Genomic DNA, 20,920 nt, shown 5'->3' on the forward strand with positions numbered 1-20,920 from the left:
TTAAGTATTGTATTGCCCCCAAAAGTTATACAAACCACCAATATATACTTATTACGGAAAATGCTTTTTTTCCCTGCACTTACTACTGCATCAAGGCTTCACTTACTCGATAAAATGGTGATGTCACTTCCTGGATAAAATGGTGATGTCACGACCCGACTCCCAGAGCTGTGCGGGCTGTGGCTGCTGGAGAGGATGATGGCAGGGGGATGCTCAGTGTCCCTCCAGTGCCCTGTGTCCCTTAAAGTCTTTGGGGTCGTGTTCATGGTCCTGACTTACACATTTGTCTCTATATGCAAATAGACTAGCAGATCACTCCAATGACTGGCTAAACTATAATTACTCTAAAAAGAATACAACCAACAATAGTGAATAATAGATAGTTGGGATTGGGGAGGTGTCACTAGTTTGGGCAGGATGAAACCAGTAACAGGTTCAAGTAAAATATAAAAGTAAGAGTTCTTATAATAATGGTAATTGAGGGTTAATTGAATAGAATGTATGACCCTAAGGGTCCTATTACAAGGAGCCATTTTTAACAATTAACGACCAACGATAAACGATCGCAAACGACATTGTTTATCGTTAACCCGAAATCGTTCACCATATTACACAGAACGATAATCATTAGTTACAATCGTTACTATGATCGTTATTGCGATCGTTAATATGATCGTTTATTCCTTCTTATCCCAGAAAAACAATGAACAATGTGCTATTACACTGAACGATTAGTGAAAAAACACGGAACTTGAGCGAATGAACGTGGAATTACAGCGAACGATTAACGATAATTTTATGTTCAGATCTATATCAACGATCAACGACATCCGAACGATTTTTCGATCGTTGCCTGCAATTACACAGAACGATTATCGTTTAAATTCGAACGCTTTAACTATTTTTCGCACGATATTTGTTTCGTGTAATAGGACCCCAAGGGTCCTATGAGACGAAGCGATTTTTAACCATTAGTGATTAACGATAAACGAGATTATCGCTAACCTGAAATTGTTCACCATATTACACAGAACAATAGTCATTAGTTACGATCGCTACTATTATCGTTTACCTCATCTGATCCCAGCAAAAGAAGGTACAATGTGCAATTACAGTGAACGATTAGTGAATGAATGAGGAATTACAGCAAACTATAAGCAATAATTTTAAGGTCAGATCTAAATGAACAATGACACATGAACGATTTTTCTATCGTTGCTTCCAATCACACAGGACGATTGTAGTTTAAATTCGAACAATATAAAAATTTTCTGCACAATAAATCGTCCAGTGTAATAGGATCCTAAGATTTTTTATTATTATTATTGGTAATAATGTGATTTGTATTAGCGTCCTGTTCGATACGCTGAAATATTTTGGTATTTAAGCCCACTTCTGGAAATAGCCCTCAAACGCCCCCAAATGCCCACATCTGGTTGTTTGTGGAAGCATATAAACCCCCCACCCTTCCGATACACACGAACGTTCGGCACTGCCAAACGTTTATGTTTTGTGGAGAGGAAAGATGCAACCAGACTCCTCTGGCACCGGTTAATCCCTTTGAGAACAATAGAGTGAAGGCCCTAATCCACAGAACGATTATCATTCATAAACTCGCTCCAACGACCGCTCGTTAACGATAATCGCTTTGTGGAATTGGTGTAAACGAGCGAACGACAAAGGCGATATCGCTATATTGTCGTTCAAAATTGTTTTTCAGCATGTCAAAAAAAAATCTTTGGTCTTTGAAAGATAATTCGCTAATTGGTTCGTAAAATTAGAAATCTTTTAGTTGTTCGTAAGGGTGCCTTCACACCTACCGGATCCACAGCGGATCTCACTTCTGCGAATTCTGAGCGAGATCCACTGCGTATCCGGTACCATTCACCCTAATGATAGCACATACCCGCAGCGGGATTGACATCCCGCTGTGAGTATGAGCTTTAACCCCCTGATGGCCGCAGCCACGCTGCATCCCCACCTCCTGCAGCTCCACCGCTGCCCCCATTAACCCCCGGCGCCCGCATCCCCCATCATCCCTGCAGCCATCACGCATCCCAGATCATCCCCGCAGCCCGCCCGCATCATCCCAGCAGCTGCGCCGAGGAGCAGGTAATGTATGCTCTCGGCCGCGGCCGGCGGGCTGCGGGGATGATGCGGGGGGGGTTAAAGCTGATACTCACAGCGGGATGTCAATCCCGCTGTGGGTATGTGCTATCATTAGGGTGAATGGTACCGGATCCGCAGTGGATCTCGCTCCAAATTCGCAGAAGTGAGATCCGCTGTGGATCCGGTAGGTGTGAAGGCACCCTAAAAAGGTTTTTAAAAAGTAGGTGTGTCGTATGGTCATGATCACCCCGGCGAACGTTTTAAACGACCGCAAAATAATTGTTACACTACATATATCGTTCACGTTCCCACGTGTGTTATGTGTTATCGTTCACAAAAAAAAAAAAAATCATTTAGTGATCGTTAACGAGCGGTCATTGGAGCAAGTTTATGAACGATAATCATTCCGTGGAATAGGGCCTTTAGGCGTTGAAAATCCATCATGATTGACCCTTCTCTCCACCTACATCATCTATCAGCGGAGAGTCAAGAGACCGCCATACACCCCATAGGGTTATCCAAAGCCACCAATGGTGGTTGCTTTGGTTGACTTCAGTATAAGGTATATGCACGATTAATTCTTAGCACGTACACCCTAAGTGGCACCTGTGAGAATTATTTAGTAATGTGCCAATGATCTGGTAGTCAGGGGGTCACTGTAGAACAAACAGCACTCTAGTGTCTAGTGTTCCTGCTGCTTATCGATAGAGAACAAGTAGCCCACGGGGTCCGACAGGTTTCTCACTTTGTCAGCTGCATACATAGGTAATTGCGAGAACTCCATGTAACAATCCATTTTCTTCTATGTCCAAATGTAGAGAAGGAATCGAAAAGGCCATTTTATGTTCTATGAATCAGATGAACAAGCAGAGAGGTCTCCATCACTGCCAGATATACTGGGAATGAACTGTTCCCACATATGACTGTCCTGATAGGGGGTATAGGAGACATCAGTATGATATAGGAGGGAAAACCAATGTGTAAACCCAGAGAGAGCTGCGCTATTCACAATATCCCACCGCACAGCAGCCGGTCGAGAGGGACAGATGGACGCGGCTCTCCTCTGCGATGCTAATCCATCCTTCTCATTACCCTTTTGTCTTAATCTCTCTCTTGTTCTTCATCTGACATCTCTCGTGTTCTCGCTGCCAGCTCTGGTGATCTCTCTGTATTATAAGATCAGGAGGAAAACACTGACGCCTACCTGAAAAGGTAACAGTCACCGCATTTCCAGCCTACATTCTACCTTCATTCTCACCACTGAAACATCCTGTTGTGTCTGTGGTGATAAGAGGAGGCTGCAGTACAGTGATCTGTACAGCATTGCTGCGACATGTGACACCAGTAGATAGAGGAGACAATAGCAGCTCCCTGTGGAATGACCTCTTCACAGGTCACAGTGCGCTCACTAATGTTTCACATTCATCTCAAGGAGACATAGTCTGTCTATTGTTGTCTACGTCCATGAGTCTTGCATGCCACTAAATGACCCCTATAACAATATACAAAAAGTGAAATAAAATAAATTACAGTATTTTCTATTACAGAAAATAGAATAGAATAAAGGAAAATTTAGGTTGATATATTCCCTTTAAGGCCCCTTTACATGGCCAAATATTAGGCGAATGCGAGTCCTTGGGAAAACTGTTCGTGTCGGATGCTGCCCTGGGGTTGCCTAGGGCTGTATCTATGTTTTCAGGACTCCTAAGGGCAGCACCCAAGTTCTGCAGCTGTGGAGAACCAAATGCTGAGCGTTCGGAGAACATTGCCGAAACCGAACAGTTTGAAAGGTCAGCTCAACACTACTCGTTAATGATAATCTGTGGAAAAGGGCCTTAAAGGGGTAATCTGACAAAAAAAAAATTCTTTCAAATCAACTGGTTTCAGAAATTATTACAGATTTTTAATTTACTTCTATTTAAAAAATCTCAAGCCTTCCATTACTTATCAGCTGCTGTATGTCCTGGAGGAAATTGTGTTTTTTGTTCAGTCAGACACAGTGCTCTCTGCTGCCACCTCTGTCCATGTCAGAAACTGTCCAGAGCAGTGACAAATCCCCATAGAAAACCTCTCCTGCTCTGGACAGTTCCTGACATGGGCAGAGGTGGCAGCAAAGAGCAGTGTGTCTGACTGAACAAAAAACACAATTTAATGCAGGACATACAGCAGCTGATAAGTACTAGAAGACTAGAGATTTTTAGATAGAAGTAAATTGTAAATTTATATAAAACTTTCTGAAGCCAGATGATTTGAAAGAAAAAGATTTTCCCCGGAGTACCCCTTCAAAGTAGAACTCCGGGCTGGAGTGATTTTAGGCAGAGTGCTGGGGAGGATAAAAGTAGTAACATGCTCTCACCTCCTCCTCTCCATCGCTGGTGCCAGTAACCTGGAGCTCCGGTCTGGCTGCCTCTGTGTCTGAACGGGGACCTGGACGTGATGTGTGAGGCCTGCTCAGTCAGTCAGTGGCTGTAGAGGAATCCCACCTCTACCGCTGACTGGCTGAGCAGGCCTCACACATCGTGTCCAAGCGTTGTGGAGCAGGCTCTCTGTGCTGCCCTGGTTGTGCAGAATGGGCTTTATTTTAAAAGTTGGTGACGGCAAATTAATCAAACAAATTCGATTAATCGACAAGCACCTAATTTGAACTATTTCATATTACAGAATGCATCGTTTTAGTTCTATCTAGCTTCATGAGACAACCCCTTTAATTGTAAGATGGATTGGTGACCATCTATCTGTTACTCCCTCAGATTGGGAGGGAATTCCGCTGCCTGTCCGCGCGCCTTTTCCGCCGGCTCCATAGACACCATTCTATGGGCCGGCGTATTTAGCTATCCGCCGAAAGAAGTGACATGTCACTTTTACGGCGGATAGTGGAATACGCCGGCCATAAAATGGAGTCTATGGAGCCGGCGGAAAGGCGTGAGGCCGTGCGTGCGGAATTCCGTGGATATTATCCGCAAGAATTCCGTAGTGCGAGCCCACCCTAAAGCAGAATATGGTAAATAAAAATGCTATTTTTTTTTAATCTGACGTAGTAGTCGATGCAAGAGGGATGTCACAAAGTGCCATCTGTCATAGCTATACGGTACACTTCAGAGAGTTCTCCGATGCAGTGTGAGGGATACCATAGGGAAGGGGAGTCCCTTGGGGCGGCCCAGCATGTTATATGCAGGAGTCTCTCTCAGGAAACTATTCATAGAACTATTTTACATACAGGTAAGGTTATGTTCACACCAGCGACAAAAGCCTTCGACATTGCAGATTGTTATAAGTGATGGGAAGAACGGCGCAGAATACTAGTAATGCAAATCAATGCTACGAAGGGTAAACTGTGAACCGATCTTGCTGTTATACACTTCTTTATACGCTATAAAGAACATTACAATCAGTAGGTTTTTTTGTTTGTTTTTTTTTTAGCCAAAAGCTGGACCAGCCAAAAATAGAGCAAGCCGTGTTCAGATCCCATCTGTTGTTCAGACAAAGTACAAATAGTATTGCAGACACTTTCATAGCCGTAAAAAAGATCAAGATTCTGAGGTTTACTAATTGAGAATCCATTTCCTGGCATAAAAAAAAAAAAAAGACCAACGTAACTTGACCTGATAGAAAAGAAAATATATAAACGACTCAATGATAAATGAGGCCTACACAACCAAGAAGAACAATTCGTCTACACATGGCTACAGAAATGAGCAAACCTCGAGCTCGGGCACAGACGAATCCGAGTGTTCGGCATTTGACTTCCTTTGTCTGGAGAAGCTGGATGTAGTCCTGGGGTTCGATCCTCTCTAATGGTTACCACTAGAGATGAGCGAACCGGGTTCGGGTTCGAGTCCATCCGAACCCGAACGATCGGCATTTTATTAGTGGCGGCTGCTGAAGTTGGATAAAGCTCTAAGGTTGTCTGGAAAACATGGATACAGCCAATGACTATATCCATGATTTCCACATAGCCTTAGGGCTTTATCCAACTTCAGCAGCCACCGCTAATCAAATGCCGAAAGTTCGGGTTCGGATCGACTCGAGCATGCTCCAGGTTCGCTCATCTCTAGTTACCACCTAATAGTACTGCTCTAAACCAGGTGCACAGACCATTACAGGCAAATCCACTTACATTTTCAAAGATGCACAGACCACTCAATATCATCGGTGGTCTCATGCACTGGAATTGGTTTCTCCATTTTGTTTTTTTTATGTCATCAGATGACCCCTGTAAGTCCTGTACATTGTAAGGTGGGGCCTTCAGGGCCCTGGACATACTTTTCCAGAACATTACTTTTGGACATACTTTTCCAGAACATTTCGCAGATGCTTTATCTGGGGAATTTGGAGGCCATGTTCCTAAACCCATTCCTGACCAATGTCTGCTGCGTGGTCAGGGAATTAGCCTGCTGAAAGAGTCGGCTGCCATTGGGAAAGACCACTGCCAAGTATTTATGGTCTGTAGAGTACAATGGTTAGGTCAGGAATACCACACAAAGATTCCCAGCAGAACATTGCACCAGGCATCCCATTGCCTCCTTGTCTTCTTCCCATAGTGCATCCTGGTGGCATCTCTTCTTCAGGTAGGTGACAGACAGGCACCGACCATCCACATAATGTAAAAGAATATGTACTCCTCTAACAAGGCCATTTTCTATTGTTCTAAAGTCAAAACTACATGTCCATATCAGGTACTTTCGGCACTGGACAGAAGTCAGCATGGGCGCCCCGAATGACTGGTTCTTGTAGATTGTAAAGCCTCACGGTCCTCTTGCCCTATGTACCAGTGTCATTTGCTTAATTTGTGTTGTTTTCTTGATTTTATCTTACATTCTGTATATGAAGCCCTTATATGTAAAACACATGACTGTATCCATGTTTTCCCGGACTCCCTAAGGGCCCTATTACATGTCCTGTGTAATTATCATTATCATCATTTAAATTCAAACTATATATCGATTTTTCGCACGATAATCGTCCTGATTATCGTGCGAAAAATCGATATATAGTTTGAATTTAAATGATAATCGTTCTGTGCAATTGCAGACAACGATTGAAAAATCGTTCATATGTCATTGATCGTTAGATCTGAACCTAAAATTATCGCTAATCGTTCGCTGTAATTCCACATTGTTCATTGTTTTGCTGGGATCAGAAGGAATAAACGATCATAGTAACAATCGTAATAACGATCGTAACTAACGATTATCGCTCTGTGTAATATGTTGAACGATTTTATGCTCCGTGTAATAGGACCCTAGGGGTGCGTTCACACGTACAGGATCTGCAGCAGATTTGATGGCGCAGATTTGAATCTTCAGCAGATTTGATGGCCCAGAGTTGCAACTTCAAATCTGCACCATCAAATCTGCTGCAGATCCTGTACGTGTGAACGCACCTTCGGGCTGCATCCAGCTTCTTCAGCCACAGATAAACAAATGCCAGATCCTTGGGCTCGTCTTTCTATTGTAGCCAGCAGGAAATTTTTCAGCGATTTGCCCTCCAGAAGCTCTTTTGTGGGTTTGGACCATATAGGCTAATAAGGGTCATGGATGGCTGGGGCAGACGGTTCACCATCATCAATTCACCAGTTGTACCTGGATGACTTTTGTCGGGTATTGCAATGCCCTGAATATGGGGAACACTCTACAAGATCCAACAATAGAGAGAAACACAGTCCTGGTCGGCACTACCTTAATCACCAGGGTATATAGCTGTTGCTGCAAGTGGACTTAAATGGAAGCTGGAATATTCAGACAGCATAGTAGTGGTGCTCAATCAGGTCAGTAATTAGAGTATGTACGATAAAAAGTCCAGAACCAAGAGAGAAACAGAAGACCGTAGCACTCACCGACAGATTGTCTTCATGCTTTATTGTAGTCAAAAGCGTAGGGATTCAATCCCGGGATACATACAGGTGAGGGAGGACGAACACGGGGTACATTATCAGCTGATATGTACCCCGTGTTCGTCCTCCCTCACCTGTATGTATCCCGGGATTGAATCCCTACGCTTTTGACTACAATAAAGCATGAAGACAATCTGTCGGTGAGTGCTACGGTCTTCTGTTTCTCTTTTGGTTCTGGACACTCTACAAGATCTGCCATTTTGGAGATGCTCTGACCCAATAATCTAACCATCACAATCTGGCCATTGTCAAAGTCCCCGAGAGTCTTAAAGAGCTTTTACTTGGGTCGATTATTAGGGAAATGAGTGTTTGTGTCGTTTCCGACAATTCTCCAGTAAAAGATGGCCGGCTGATCACAGCTTTTGTGTAGCTAATAAGATCACCGTTACAAGAAGATGGTTTAAATGGCTGAACGAACAATCAAGTGTTCATTTGAGTGTTCTGGCTACTCGAGACATCTAAAGACTGTAAATGAGCACCATTCGCAGGGATCATTGTATGTGATCTGGAGCCCCTAAGCCCACCTAAAAGGGCACTTACACTTGCTTCTAACACATCAACATCGAGCCCTGACTGTTCTCTTGCTGGCTGATATACCCCCACCCCTTATAACAAGAGAATTAATTATATACATATATTATACTGCAGACAGAAAAGGAATGAGCTCCCAATTCCCTGCTATTCCTGAGCTTAGGAGTCCAGTGGGCGGCTCTGCATAGTCATTATCGCTCTTTTATGTCTAATGCTGCATTTACACGTAACGATTATCGCGCAAATTTGTGCAATAACGATCGAATTTGAACGATAACCGTACGTGTAAACACAGCGAACGATCAAACAACGAGCGAGAAATCGTTCATTTTGATCTCTGAACATGTTCTCAAATCGTCGTTGATCGTTCGCAAAAAATTCGCAGATCGTTCCGTGTGAACAGTTGTTTGCCGATTTAACCAATGTGTGAGATAGGCTTAAGCGATCGCAAAACGAGTTTTCCGTACGATATATCATACCATATCATCGGGCCAATTATCGCTTCGTGTAAACGCAGCATAAAGCTGTATTCACACACAGCGTTAATTTTGTACTAATGATGCATTTTTTTACACGATTTTGACACAATTCTGTCAAAAACTCTGCAATTTTACCACAATTGTGCAATTCACAGCAAAATATTGTCAAAATCACAGCAAAATGCATTCACTGGAGTACCCCTTTAAAGAAGAAGACCGCAAAATTCAAAAAAGGAAGGAAGGTTGGGGGGTGCAGGGAAAAAAGTAAACTTACCCTTCCCCACTTCAAGGTCCCACTGACAGATGCTGGATGTCATTTTTCTGGAATCTGGTTTCATCATGTACGCGGCTCTTCCAGCTGCACAACACGGCCTGACTGAGCAACTGCCCGCTCAGCCCATCACTGGTTGGCTGAGCAGGCAATCACTTAGCCAAGTGCAGGACGATGCAGCTGGAAGAGCTGCAGGACACCAATGGCTATCAGCTGGATATGGGAGCGGAACGAGGAAGGGCAAGTGATTCTTTGTTTATTATTTTTCCATACCCCCTGCCTTCTTCAGTTTTTTTTTTTTTCAGGACTTCTCCTTTAATCTTTTCCCAAGAAACCACATAATCTGCTCAGTTACTCCCGCTCTATAACATGCAGTTTACAGAACAGACTGCATTTTCAGCATCACAGATTCCCTTTATGATAAACTTTCAATATCAGATTGGCGGGTCCAACTCTTGGATGAGCGCTGCAGCCTTGTCACTGCCAAACAGACATAGCTCCACACATTTTACAGTGGCCGTGCCTGGAACTGCAGCTCTTACTTTTTTATTACAAAAACTTATATACATTCTATAGATCTATACACATGACGTACATAGCTAAGAAACATGTCATATAAAAAATTTGTAATGTTTATTCAGTTGGAGCAGACCTCAGGCGGCCCTGCCCTCTTGTTAGAGGTGACCTTGTCTTCCCACTATGTTATTACAGTAGGGCCCATTACTGAGCTGCTCATCCATATACGCAGGAAGCAGAGGATCCACACAAGTCACTTCCATTACACATTTCCTTTGTTGCTTGTGGGATCATGTTAGCATATTGTTAGCAATGTGACAGGCAGGAATATGCGGAATGTGACGTAGGATTCAGAGAAAACACCATACAAAGATACATTGTCCACATAAAGGCCATGACTTATAGCATACTATTCACTTTACAGATCAGTTAGTTTGAGAAATAGTTATGAAACCTTATACATTTGCTTTATACAGATTAAAAAATTTTTTTTCAAAAGGAGCAGCTTATATCCACAACACCTATATAAATAAGTGTATATCCATGCAGCGTCAGAAAGCTTGTGACTAACCATACATGCCCCTCCAAAGGGAGATCAGTGATATTAAGTATATAAGGAGGGTCTCCACCCAGGGATACCCCTGCTATGATGGCCATATAAGAAGGGTATTCACCCAGGGTGGTCCATACGAGGAGTGTCCTAACCCAGGGATTCCCCTACTATGTGGTCCATATGAGGAGCGTCTCCACCCAGGGATTCCCAAACTATGTGGTCTATATGAAGAGTGTCTCCATGCAGGGATTCCCCTACTATGTGGTCCATATAAGGAGCGTCTTCACCCAGGGATTCCCAAACTATGTGGTCTATATGAAGAGTGTCTCCATGCAGGGATTCCCCTACTATGTGGTCCATATGAGGAGCGTCTCCACCCAGGGATTCCCCTATTATGTGGTCTACATGAAGAGTGTCTCCATACAGCGATTTCCCTACTATGGTCCATATAAGGAGCGTCTTCACCCAGGGATTCCCTTACTATGTGATCTATAGAAAGAATCTCTCCAACCATAGATGGAATGTTTCCAAGCAGGGATTCCTCTTTTATGTGGTCCACATGAGGAGTGTCTCCATAAAACAACCCATTTTAAACTCTCTGCCAATAAAATTACATAGTTTACCAACTGTGTTGATCCTTTTCATGTTAGGTGGCTTTATTTCGCTATCGCTGTTGTTCTAGTCTTGTTACTCACCCGCGTGACTCTCTGCATACCACACAGACTGATCTATGAAACTCACGCTGAGCTTCTTACTGAGATGCGTAGACCTCTACACCGCACGGCCCTCGCGGTCCAACTTGGACAGTCACAGTGCTGGTCTTGTGGGTGAGCTGGCAGCTATACAGATAGAGACAAGGGCCAAAATGCTAAACTAAGCAAACTAAACTAATTTCCCTAAGGAAAAACTAAAATATTAAAAAGTTTTACCCCTTTAAGGGGTTTTCCGGTAAGCAGAAAGGATTTACTAGAGGGCGGAACTGGGAAACCAGAACAAAAAGACGAGAGGTTACAGAGAAACTACTACAGAAGCATCAAACCTGCTGATATCTCCCAATATGGCCTAAGGAGCTGAGAATGAAAGGAAGTTTCTTACATTCATCCTCAGTGTCATTTTTGTGATATTATCCTTTTATTTAATATGCTAATGAGGTGTTCCAGTGCACTGGGGGCGGTATTACCACTCTCAGTGCACCAATTTCTCCTAATGAATATTGGGGCACCACCCTTAAAGGGGTTGGCCACGTAAAATTGCTCAGTGTACAGTATTAGTAAGTGTACTCACTGTATATACTGACAGCAGCTCCCTGGGTACCTCATAGAGCTTATATCAGACTCCCCTCCTCCAGGCTGTGCTGCCCTGCTCTGTGGCGATTCTGTCCATAAGATTGCTGACATGGAGGAGCATGTGGCCAAGCCCCGCCCCCCTGTGTACCTCAGACATAATATCAGACTCCCCTCCTCCAGGCTGGGCTGTCCTGCTCTGTGGTGTTTTGGTCCATAAGATGGCCGACATGGAGGAGCATGTGACCAAGCCCCGCCCCCCAGTGTCCACCACTGAGCCTGTATGTGTCTATGGAGGACACAGGGGACAGAGCATGGTCACATGCTCCTCCATGTCAGCCATTTTATGGACAGAAACAACACAGAGAAGGGCAGCCCAGCCTGGAGGAGGGGAGTCTGATTTTAGCTCTATGAGGTACACAGGGAGCTGCTGTCAGTATATACATTGAGCACACTTACTAATACTTTGTACTGATCTATTTTACTATAAAGTGGCCAACCCCTTTAAGCATCAGGGCACTGGGGGCGGTAGTCACAGCCCCAGTGCACCGAAAGCCTAATTAGCATATTAAACAAACTGCTCATATCCCAAAAAGTGGCACAAAGTGCGCTATAGATGCTTCCAACTTGCGGATATTTTCCCTTTAACCTCTTAAGGACATAGGACGTACCGGTACGTCCTATGTCCTCACTTGCACTTCAAAGCGGGGCCGCGCGGCGGCCCCGCTTTGAAGTGCCGCGATCCCGGGTGCCGCGTGTAGCCCGGGACCGCCGCTATTAGCGGGCACGGTCTGATCGCCGTGCCCGCTAATTAGCTAATCGGAGGCAGCTGTCAAAGTTGACAGCTGCCTCCGATTACCGGAGGCAACGTTTCCCTGGTGTCTAGTGGGGGAGATCGCTCCTCCGGGACCTTGTCCCGGAGGAGCGATCTCCGTTACTGATGCCGGCCGGGGACGCGTCCAAGATGGCGCCGTCCTCGGCTCGGCACTCGTTTACTTCCGGCTGCAGCAGCCGAAAGCAAACGAGTGCCAATCTCATGGATCTCTGCAGCATATCTATGCTGCAGAGATCTCAATGATAGATCCAAGTGTATATACTAGAAGTCCCCCATGGGGGCTTCTAGTATATGTGTAAAAAAAAAAAAAAAAGTGTTGTTAATAGTAAAAAGCCCCCTCCCCTAATAAAAGTCTGAATCACCCCCCTTTTCCCAGGTTTTAAATAAAAGTAAACAAATAAATAAATAAACATGTTTGCTATCGCCGCGTGCGTAATCGCCCGAACTATTAATTAATCACATTCCTGATCTCGTACGGTAAACGGCGTCAGCGCAAAAAAATCCCAAAGTGCAAAATTGCGCATTTTTGGTCGCATCAAATCCAGAAAAAATGTAATAAAAAGCGATCAAAAAGACGTATATGGGCAATCAAGGTACCGATAGAAAGATCACATCATGGCGCAAAAAAATGACACCTCGCACAGCCCCATAGACCAAAGGATAAAAGCGCTATAAGCCTGGGAATGGAGCGATTTTAAGGAACGTATATTGGTTAACAACGGTTTGAATTTTTTACAGGCCATCAGATACAATATAAGTTATACATGTTATATATCGTTTTAATCGTAACGACTTGAGGAACATGCATAACAAGTCAGTTTTACCCCAGGGTGAATGGCGTAAAAACACATTTCCCCCAAATAAAAGAAATGCGGTTTTTTTTTCAATTTCACCACACTTCGAATTTTTTTCTGGTTTCGCAGTGTACTTTATGCAAAAATTCAGCCTGTAATTGCAAAGTACAATTAGTGACGCAAAAAATAAGGGGTCATTTGGGTTTCTAGGTGGAAAAATGCAAGTGCTATGACCTTTTAAACACAAGGAGGAAAAACCGAAAACGTAAAAACGAAAATGGGCCATGTCCTTAAAGGGTTAAAGCGACTCTGTACCCACAATCTGCCCATTCCTGACCACTTGTACCTTTGGATAGCTACTTATAATCCAAGATCTGTCCTGGGTCCGTTCGCCAGGTGATGCAGGTATTGTCCTAAAAAACAACTTTTAAACTTGCAGCCCAGTGTTAAATTGGCGTGGCCTAGAGTGTCTGTGCCCAGGCTTGCACCGCCTTTCCGTCCCTCCTCCCCACCCTCTTCACCATTAGGAACGCCCCTGGGCAGGTTTTTTTTCTATTCCTCACTTGTCTGAAAACTACACAGGTGCCTTAACGATCCAACACGTTTTCTTAGGTGAAGAATAGGGGAATATCTGCCTTGGGCATTCCTAATGGTGAAGAGGTCAGGGAGGAGGGATGGAGGGCTGGTGCAAGTCTAATGCACAGACATTCTAGGCCACGCCAATTTGACACAGGGCTGCAAGTTTTGTAGATTGTGGGTACAGAGTCGCTTTAAGGTTCTGTTCATATACAGTATTTTTCAAAAAAAAAAAAAACCTGCAGAAAAATTACCAAAAACAAAATGAAAAAAACACTAAAAACAATGGATCTAATTGGTCTGTTTATTCAGTGATTTATGGGCGTACCATCAGGATCTCCCCCGGTGACGCGGCCAGAAGAGGGGAGAAGGGGAGAAGATATTGTTTCACTGGTTTACAAAAAAAAAATAGAACCACACCACCAGGATCCCTGTGCCGGCACCAACACGGTAGTAGGGGTTTTTTTTCACTCCACTTTAATTGAGGCTCATTAAAGAGCTTAAAAAAACTGTGTATAAATTCTCTCTGCCGGAGAAGCAAAATATAAACATCAGCCAAGTGTGTATAGGATTTTGTCCCATTACCTGCAATGTAATAAATATACCCTGTCTGGATACACCGAATGTGACCAGGGCTGTGGAGTCGGAGTCGTGGAGTCAGAGCTAGCTTTGGCTGGAGTCTGAGTCGGAAAAAAATGTACCGACTCCAGCTTTAAAAAAAAAAAAAAAATCTTTAAAAAAATGTAGAATTGAATTTTGATATGAATTTTACAAGTTTTGCTCATGAATATATATTATGAGCAACATTCTAATAGGACACTGTCCCTATTAGATAAGGGTGGTCATGGGAAAAGTTGTCGGTCACTATTTGGCAGTTTGTTTTTGAGCTGGAAGAGTCCATTGTGTGGGGGGAGATCTGTGCTGGTCTCTTCCTGGATGCTGGATGACTGTATATGAGCAGCAGTGTAATATGAAGATATCCTGTGTAATATAGAGGAGGAGGAGAAGACACAAGTAGTGTAGCAGTAACCTCTGTCCTCAGTGTGGGGTTTTCTCTTTGGGAGAAGATTGTGTGTTTTTCTTCAGTGTTCTATGGCTGCAGGTGTGTGTGTGTGTGTGTGTGTGTGTGTGTGTGCTATGAATACAGCAGGCTGTGTGTGCTATGGCTGCAGCAGGCTGAGTGTATGTGTGTGCACACTATGGCTGCAGCAGGCTGTGTGTGTGTGTGTGTGCGCGCGCCTGCAGGAAAAGATCACCTGCTCCATCTAGTGTAGTTGTGAGTAGTTCAGGACATGGAGTCTGGAGACTGGCTGCATCCACTGCACACACAGAATCTGCTTTATATACAGTATTCCTTTATTCACTCAGAAGTCGCCCCAGGATCATGTAGGATATTAGGGAGAAGCTGCTGAGCCAGTGTGATAAATAACTTCCCTGGTATATGACTGGCTATTTATGAAGGAGCAGGAGTCGGAGTCGGTCCTGATAAAATTCAGGAGTCGGAGTCAGAGTTGGAGTCGGAGGTGTGGCTTACCGACTCCACAGCCCTGAATGTGACAACACAACCCCATATATCTGAATGGAGGGATGGAGTCATGCAACACGTTGGTTCCTGGTGCGTGGCCAGGAGACAAATTGTAGTCCTAGCCTTAAATTGACTTCTGGTGCAGGAGGAGTAAGTATATAGAGTAATATGCAGTATGTAAGCGTTGGGGGTTAAACACAGTTTGGTGCATGACGGCTCTGCTATCTGTAGTCACATGTCGGCATTATTCCCGGCAGTCACGTGATGCATTCACTCCATGTCTTTCTTTATTGTTACATCTGTCGTATGAGTCACATGGAGATCTCATGTACATTCCATTCAGCCTGATGGACTAGAAGCTGCAATGGTTTCTGTGTGGTCAGAGGCTTTATAGGGCAGGAGTGCCAAACCAGCGGCCCTCCAGCTGCTGAAAACTACAATGCCCATCATGCCTGGACAGCTGAAGGTGACTGTCCAGGCATGATGGGAATTGTCCTACTCAGTGGCTGAAGGGCTTCCCTGTATGTATGTATACATAAATAACTGTCAATCACTGAGTGAGACCACCCACTGGACTCCTAAGCCCAGAATAAGAAGGGAATCAAATCTGGGACTAGAAAAACACTGCTGCTTTCTGCCACAAACAGCGCTACCCTTGTCTTCAGTTTATGTGCGGTATTGCAGCCCAGTTCTATTGAAGTGAATGAAACTGAGTTGTAATACCACACACAACTTAAAGGGGTACTCCACCGGGAAAAAAAAAAAAAGAATCTTTCAAATCAACTGGTGTCAGAAAATTCAAGAGATTTTTAATTTACTTCTATTGAAAAATCTCCAGTCTTCCATTATCTATCAGCTGCTGTATGTCCTGCAGGAAGTGGTGTATTCTATTCAGTCTGACACTCTCTGCTACCACCTCTGTCCATGTCAGGAACTGTCCAGGGTAGCAGCAAATCCCCATAGAAAACCTCTCCTGCTCTGGACAATTCCTGACATGTAGAGAGGTGGCAGCAGAGAGCGCTGTGTCACACTGGGAAGAAAACACCACTTTCTGCAGAACTTACAGCAGCTTATAAGTACTGGAAGATGTGAGATTTTTACTAGAAGTAAATTAGAAATCTCTGGCACCAATTAATTTGAAAGAAGATTTTTTATTTTTTTTTGCTGACCTACCCCTTTAAGAGCAATGGTGGCTCCATCTCTCGAAGAAAGCGGCCATGTTTTTCTAATCCTGGATAACCCCTTCAAATAAACAAAATACAAGATATACTGAATATTTATATCAATCTGCTCCTTCTGCTCTTCACCACGCTGCCTGCAGATACGTACCAGGGAACTGCTCTTATTTTCTTAGACAAGTACAAAGAATTGCCCACTTCTATCTTCACGATCGAATATTGATTAACTATCCTGACGATCAGTGATTAATAAATTTAGCCTGGGAACCCCTTTAATAGAAGCGGCACTCAAGAACTGACTACAAGCACTATAAACCAGTCAAAGCTAACTAACATATAGAACACAAGGCCTTATTCTGGTCATACACTAGAGCACTGGTTTTTAACCAGTTGCAAAACTACAACCCTCAGCATGCCCTGGTTTTTGGAAGCCGCATATTGGACCACTATAACCACCAACCATAACTCAGGCCGACTCTCTAAGCCCATGTTCACACCTCTGTGTGAACATGGCCCGGCCGGATCACAGAACGGCCGGTGTTAGGGTACTATTACACAGAACGATAATTGGCTGAATCGGCCCTATCCGGCCGATTATCACTACGTGTGAACACGGCCTAAAACTGCAAAGATCCATTGGAGATTTACCACTTCAACTTATAGAACTGTGGCCAAAGAGGACGACCATCACAGCCCGACCATGACAGACTAATCATCCAGAAAAGGACCCTCTAAAACAGGGATGGGGAACCTTCGACCCTCCAGCTGATGAAAAACTACAATTCCCATCATGCCTGGAGAGCCAAAGCTTCTTTGCTTGAATTTCTGACGTCAATTCTTTGAGCAGAGGGGCTCGGAGAATGGAGACGCGCGAGGCCTCCCATTGAAAGACATAGCACGAGGGATTCGGCTCCGTAGTGTGAACAGGCCCTTAGGCCACTTTACATGTAAGCGTATTTTTGATCGCATTTCTGTATGACTGTGTTTCGGGCGTAAGTTCTGACTGCGGGTCTAATGACCGTAACAGACAGTGTAATAGATCCCTATAATGTAAGTTCCCTTATCTCTGGACCTATGCTGTGGATAAGTGATACATTTGATGGGGAAACCCCTTTAAAGGGGTACTCTGATTTTTTTTCTTTCAAATTAACTGGTTATTTAGATTTGTAATTTACTTCCTTTAAAAATCTAAAGTCTTCCTGCAGTACTTATCAGTTGATGTGTGTCCTGCAGGAAGTGGCGTATTCTTTCCAGCCTGACACAGTGCTCTCTGCTGCCACCTCTGTTCATGTCAGGAACTGTCCAGAGCAGTAGTAAATACTCATAGAAAATCGCTCCTGCTTTGGAAAGTTCCTGTTTCGGAACAGAGAGCACTATATCAGACTGTAGAGAATACACCACTTCCTGCAGGACATACAGCAGCTAATAAGTACTGGAAGACTAGAGAATTTTAAGTAGAAGTTAATTACAAATCTGTATTACTTTCTGACACCAGTTGATTTGAAAGATTCTTCCCCCCCCCACTAGACTACCCCTTTAAGGGCGGTTTCAACAGGACGTATAACAGACATATTATATGTCTATGAAAACTATAGATTTGTGCAACAACCCAATGACCAAGGAGTCAAAGTAACAAGCCGCAGTGTGTATAGTCCCAGAACGGCAAGACTATGAGCAAGAAATCAAGAGGCTGTAGCATCATTTTCTGGAGGATCAGCCAGATACACCAGATCACAACACCAGATCACAAGCCACATGACCATCTATGATTCACAGAGGTCTTCAAAGAAAAAAATCTGGACTCAGATTTCTTTTTTTCTCTGTTTTGATGGGCGTTGATTTAAGTCGCAATCAGTCCGTAATATACTAATGCGTAACCGACCGCAGTATCGGAGGTATACGTAAACATTACCTTTAAGAGGGCCACTCAGGGTAATATATACAACTACTATGGGACTTCTACATTGTATAATACACAGTGTTACTCACATATTCTCCACGTCCCAATCCGCACAAAGGCCACCATGCGCAAAAGTTGGAAAAAGTAACGGCCAAGCATTATATATATATATATATATATATATATATATATATATATATATATACACACACACAATCATCTATAAGGGTCAGCGCCATTTATACAGTGATTTAAGACTCTGCTGGGACCCCGTGACTCCAAAGGGTCAAAGGTTAAGCCCGATCCTCTCTCACATCACTCCCCATAGTCAGACATATCCAACGTTGGATTATTTCGCCCAAAATCACATAAATTCTCATTGGAAATTCTAAGTTCTACATGATCGATAACAAATTTAGGGCGAGCGAGTGATTGATAAGACCCCGAAGCCTGGATGTGAGCAGTCAGCAGCCAGGTAAGTACACATCCTAGGTCCTTGGGGGTTAAAGCTAATGTCACGGCGACCTTCCCGCATGCAGCAAGATCACAGCTGGAATCCCCAAGGCGGCCGGAGGGATTATAATAGACGGATAATTATTATAGGGCAGGTGTGCTCGGGGGGGATACAGAGCCGCCATACCTTACCGAAGCCACATTCTATAAATAGAGAAACGTAAGACTTACCCAAGACACCATCCGTAAGACTGTGTGAGGTTGGCGGATGAAGGTCTGGGGGTCAAAGGCTCCGCCAGCTTTACCAGCTCCATAGGCGCCTCCCTCCATGCTGAGGACCCTCCAAGATGTATGAGCAGGGGGAGAATGGGGGGCTCAGCACTGATGTCCTTGCAGGGATGAGGAGACTGAACAGATAATGGCTACACTGCTCAAGGGCATGGGCTGACTCCCTGCAGGTGAGCTGCACACCATCAAAGGCAGATGCTCCCACACACTGCAGGGACAGGGAGCAGGGACAATGGCCGGGACAGATCAGGGGGAGATGCAGCTGGTGTGACAGGGAAACGCAGCCAAACCCTCGACCAGAGCCAGTGCGACAGCTACAGGCAACTGCTGGGTCTGTAGCTGTAGCAGCAGCAGCAGCAGCAGCAGCGTCTCACGCATGCGCGCTCGCCTCCCCTTCCCAGCTGCCTGCTCTGTAGCACAGACATGTGATCCCTCCAACTGCCATCTTGGATTCGGACGGCTACTTATCTCCATGGCAACGGGAGGGGAGGGGGGTCCCGGGGATGATGGAGGATGGTGACAGCCCGCAGCAGGGAATACAGATTTTGACATGTCTATTGTTCTGTAGGACTAACATCAGGGAAGTGGGATTATGGGAATAAATACTGTTTATAAGCATATGCAACCAATACAAGGCAAGTGGGGGGCAGGATGATGATATTGTGAAAAAAACAAAGCATAAAAACTGCCGTTGCCCATAGCAACCAATTAGAGTGCAGCTTTCATTTTGATTTAAAAGTGAACGTTGTGCTGTGATTGGTTACTGTGGGCAGCAAAGGCGGGCTTTTCTTTTTTTAGGGTGCATGCACACTACGGAATACGCGCGGGAAGGCCGCTGTGGATTCTCTCGCTCCGCCCGTGCCATAAACACCATTTTATGGCCGTGCCGATTCCGCCGCCCGCCGAAAGAATTGACATGTCAATTCTTTCGTTGGATGGCGGAATCTGTGCCTAGGATGCAGTCTATGGCACAGGCGGAGAGGCACAAGCCCGCGAGCAGAGGCCAGTGACGGAATCCGCAGCGGCCTTTACGCGCATGTTCCGTAGTGTGCATGAACGCTTATAGTCTGAGAAATCTTCCCTATAGTGCAGGGATGGGGAACCTTTGGCTCTCCAGCTGTTGCAAAACTACAACTCCCATCATGCCTGGACAGCCTTTAGCTGGAGGGCCGAAGGTTCCCCATCCCTGCCATAGTGGTTTGTTAAAGTGTATCTATCAGTTAAAGCGAATGTACCAGTTCAAATAACAGTTTATAAAATAACAGGTGCACTTTAAGTGCAGAATTTCTAAAGATCCTGAAAGGAATATAAACAAAACTTGGCTGGCCCCTAGCCTTTCATTTATTCCAAAAAAAAGAGGTCAATTCTGTCTTGTCTTTGCAAGACAAATTAGCAACTCACTGAGGGATCAGTTACACGTTGCCCATACAGGTCTATGAAGAAGGTAGAGGCAAGGAGGAAGATAGGTAGAAGATCTATTCAAAACTGCACTATTATATACCTCAGAGTGTTCTTATCACATGAAAGAGCCTACTGAGGAGGTTCCTCCAGGGCCTGGCCTGGAGGCCAGGACCCATATGTGGGACACTATGACACTATCCCGAGTCAGAGTGTGCATGCAGAGTCTATTTTCCCCCACCTTCTTCTCTAGCTATGTCCTAGTTTTAGGGGAAAGCCCTATCCATGCTGGGTGGCAAGTCTCTTCATCCTTAAAGGGAACCTGTCACCGGGGACGT

General features: G+C 44.5%; 1 protein-coding gene across 2 annotated transcripts in view; it reads right to left on the minus strand.

The window, feature by feature from the left end:
- The window catches only part of SYNGR1 (synaptogyrin 1), a 34,282-nt gene extending 14,746 nt beyond the window's left edge, over positions 1–19,536 (minus strand). For both annotated transcript variants that reach the window (XM_069967266.1, XM_069967268.1), the window contains exon 1: positions 19,128–19,536. In XM_069967266.1, the coding sequence (XP_069823367.1) occupies positions 19,128–19,226 (99 nt within the window). In that variant the 5' untranslated portion in view covers positions 19,227–19,536. The remainder of the gene's footprint in view (positions 1–19,127) is intronic.
- Between the last annotated feature and the right edge of the window lie 1,384 nt (positions 19,537–20,920).

This window comes from Dendropsophus ebraccatus, chromosome 4, assembly GCF_027789765.1.
Source record: "Dendropsophus ebraccatus isolate aDenEbr1 chromosome 4, aDenEbr1.pat, whole genome shotgun sequence".
Lineage (NCBI taxonomy): Eukaryota > Metazoa > Chordata > Amphibia > Anura > Hylidae > Dendropsophus > Dendropsophus ebraccatus.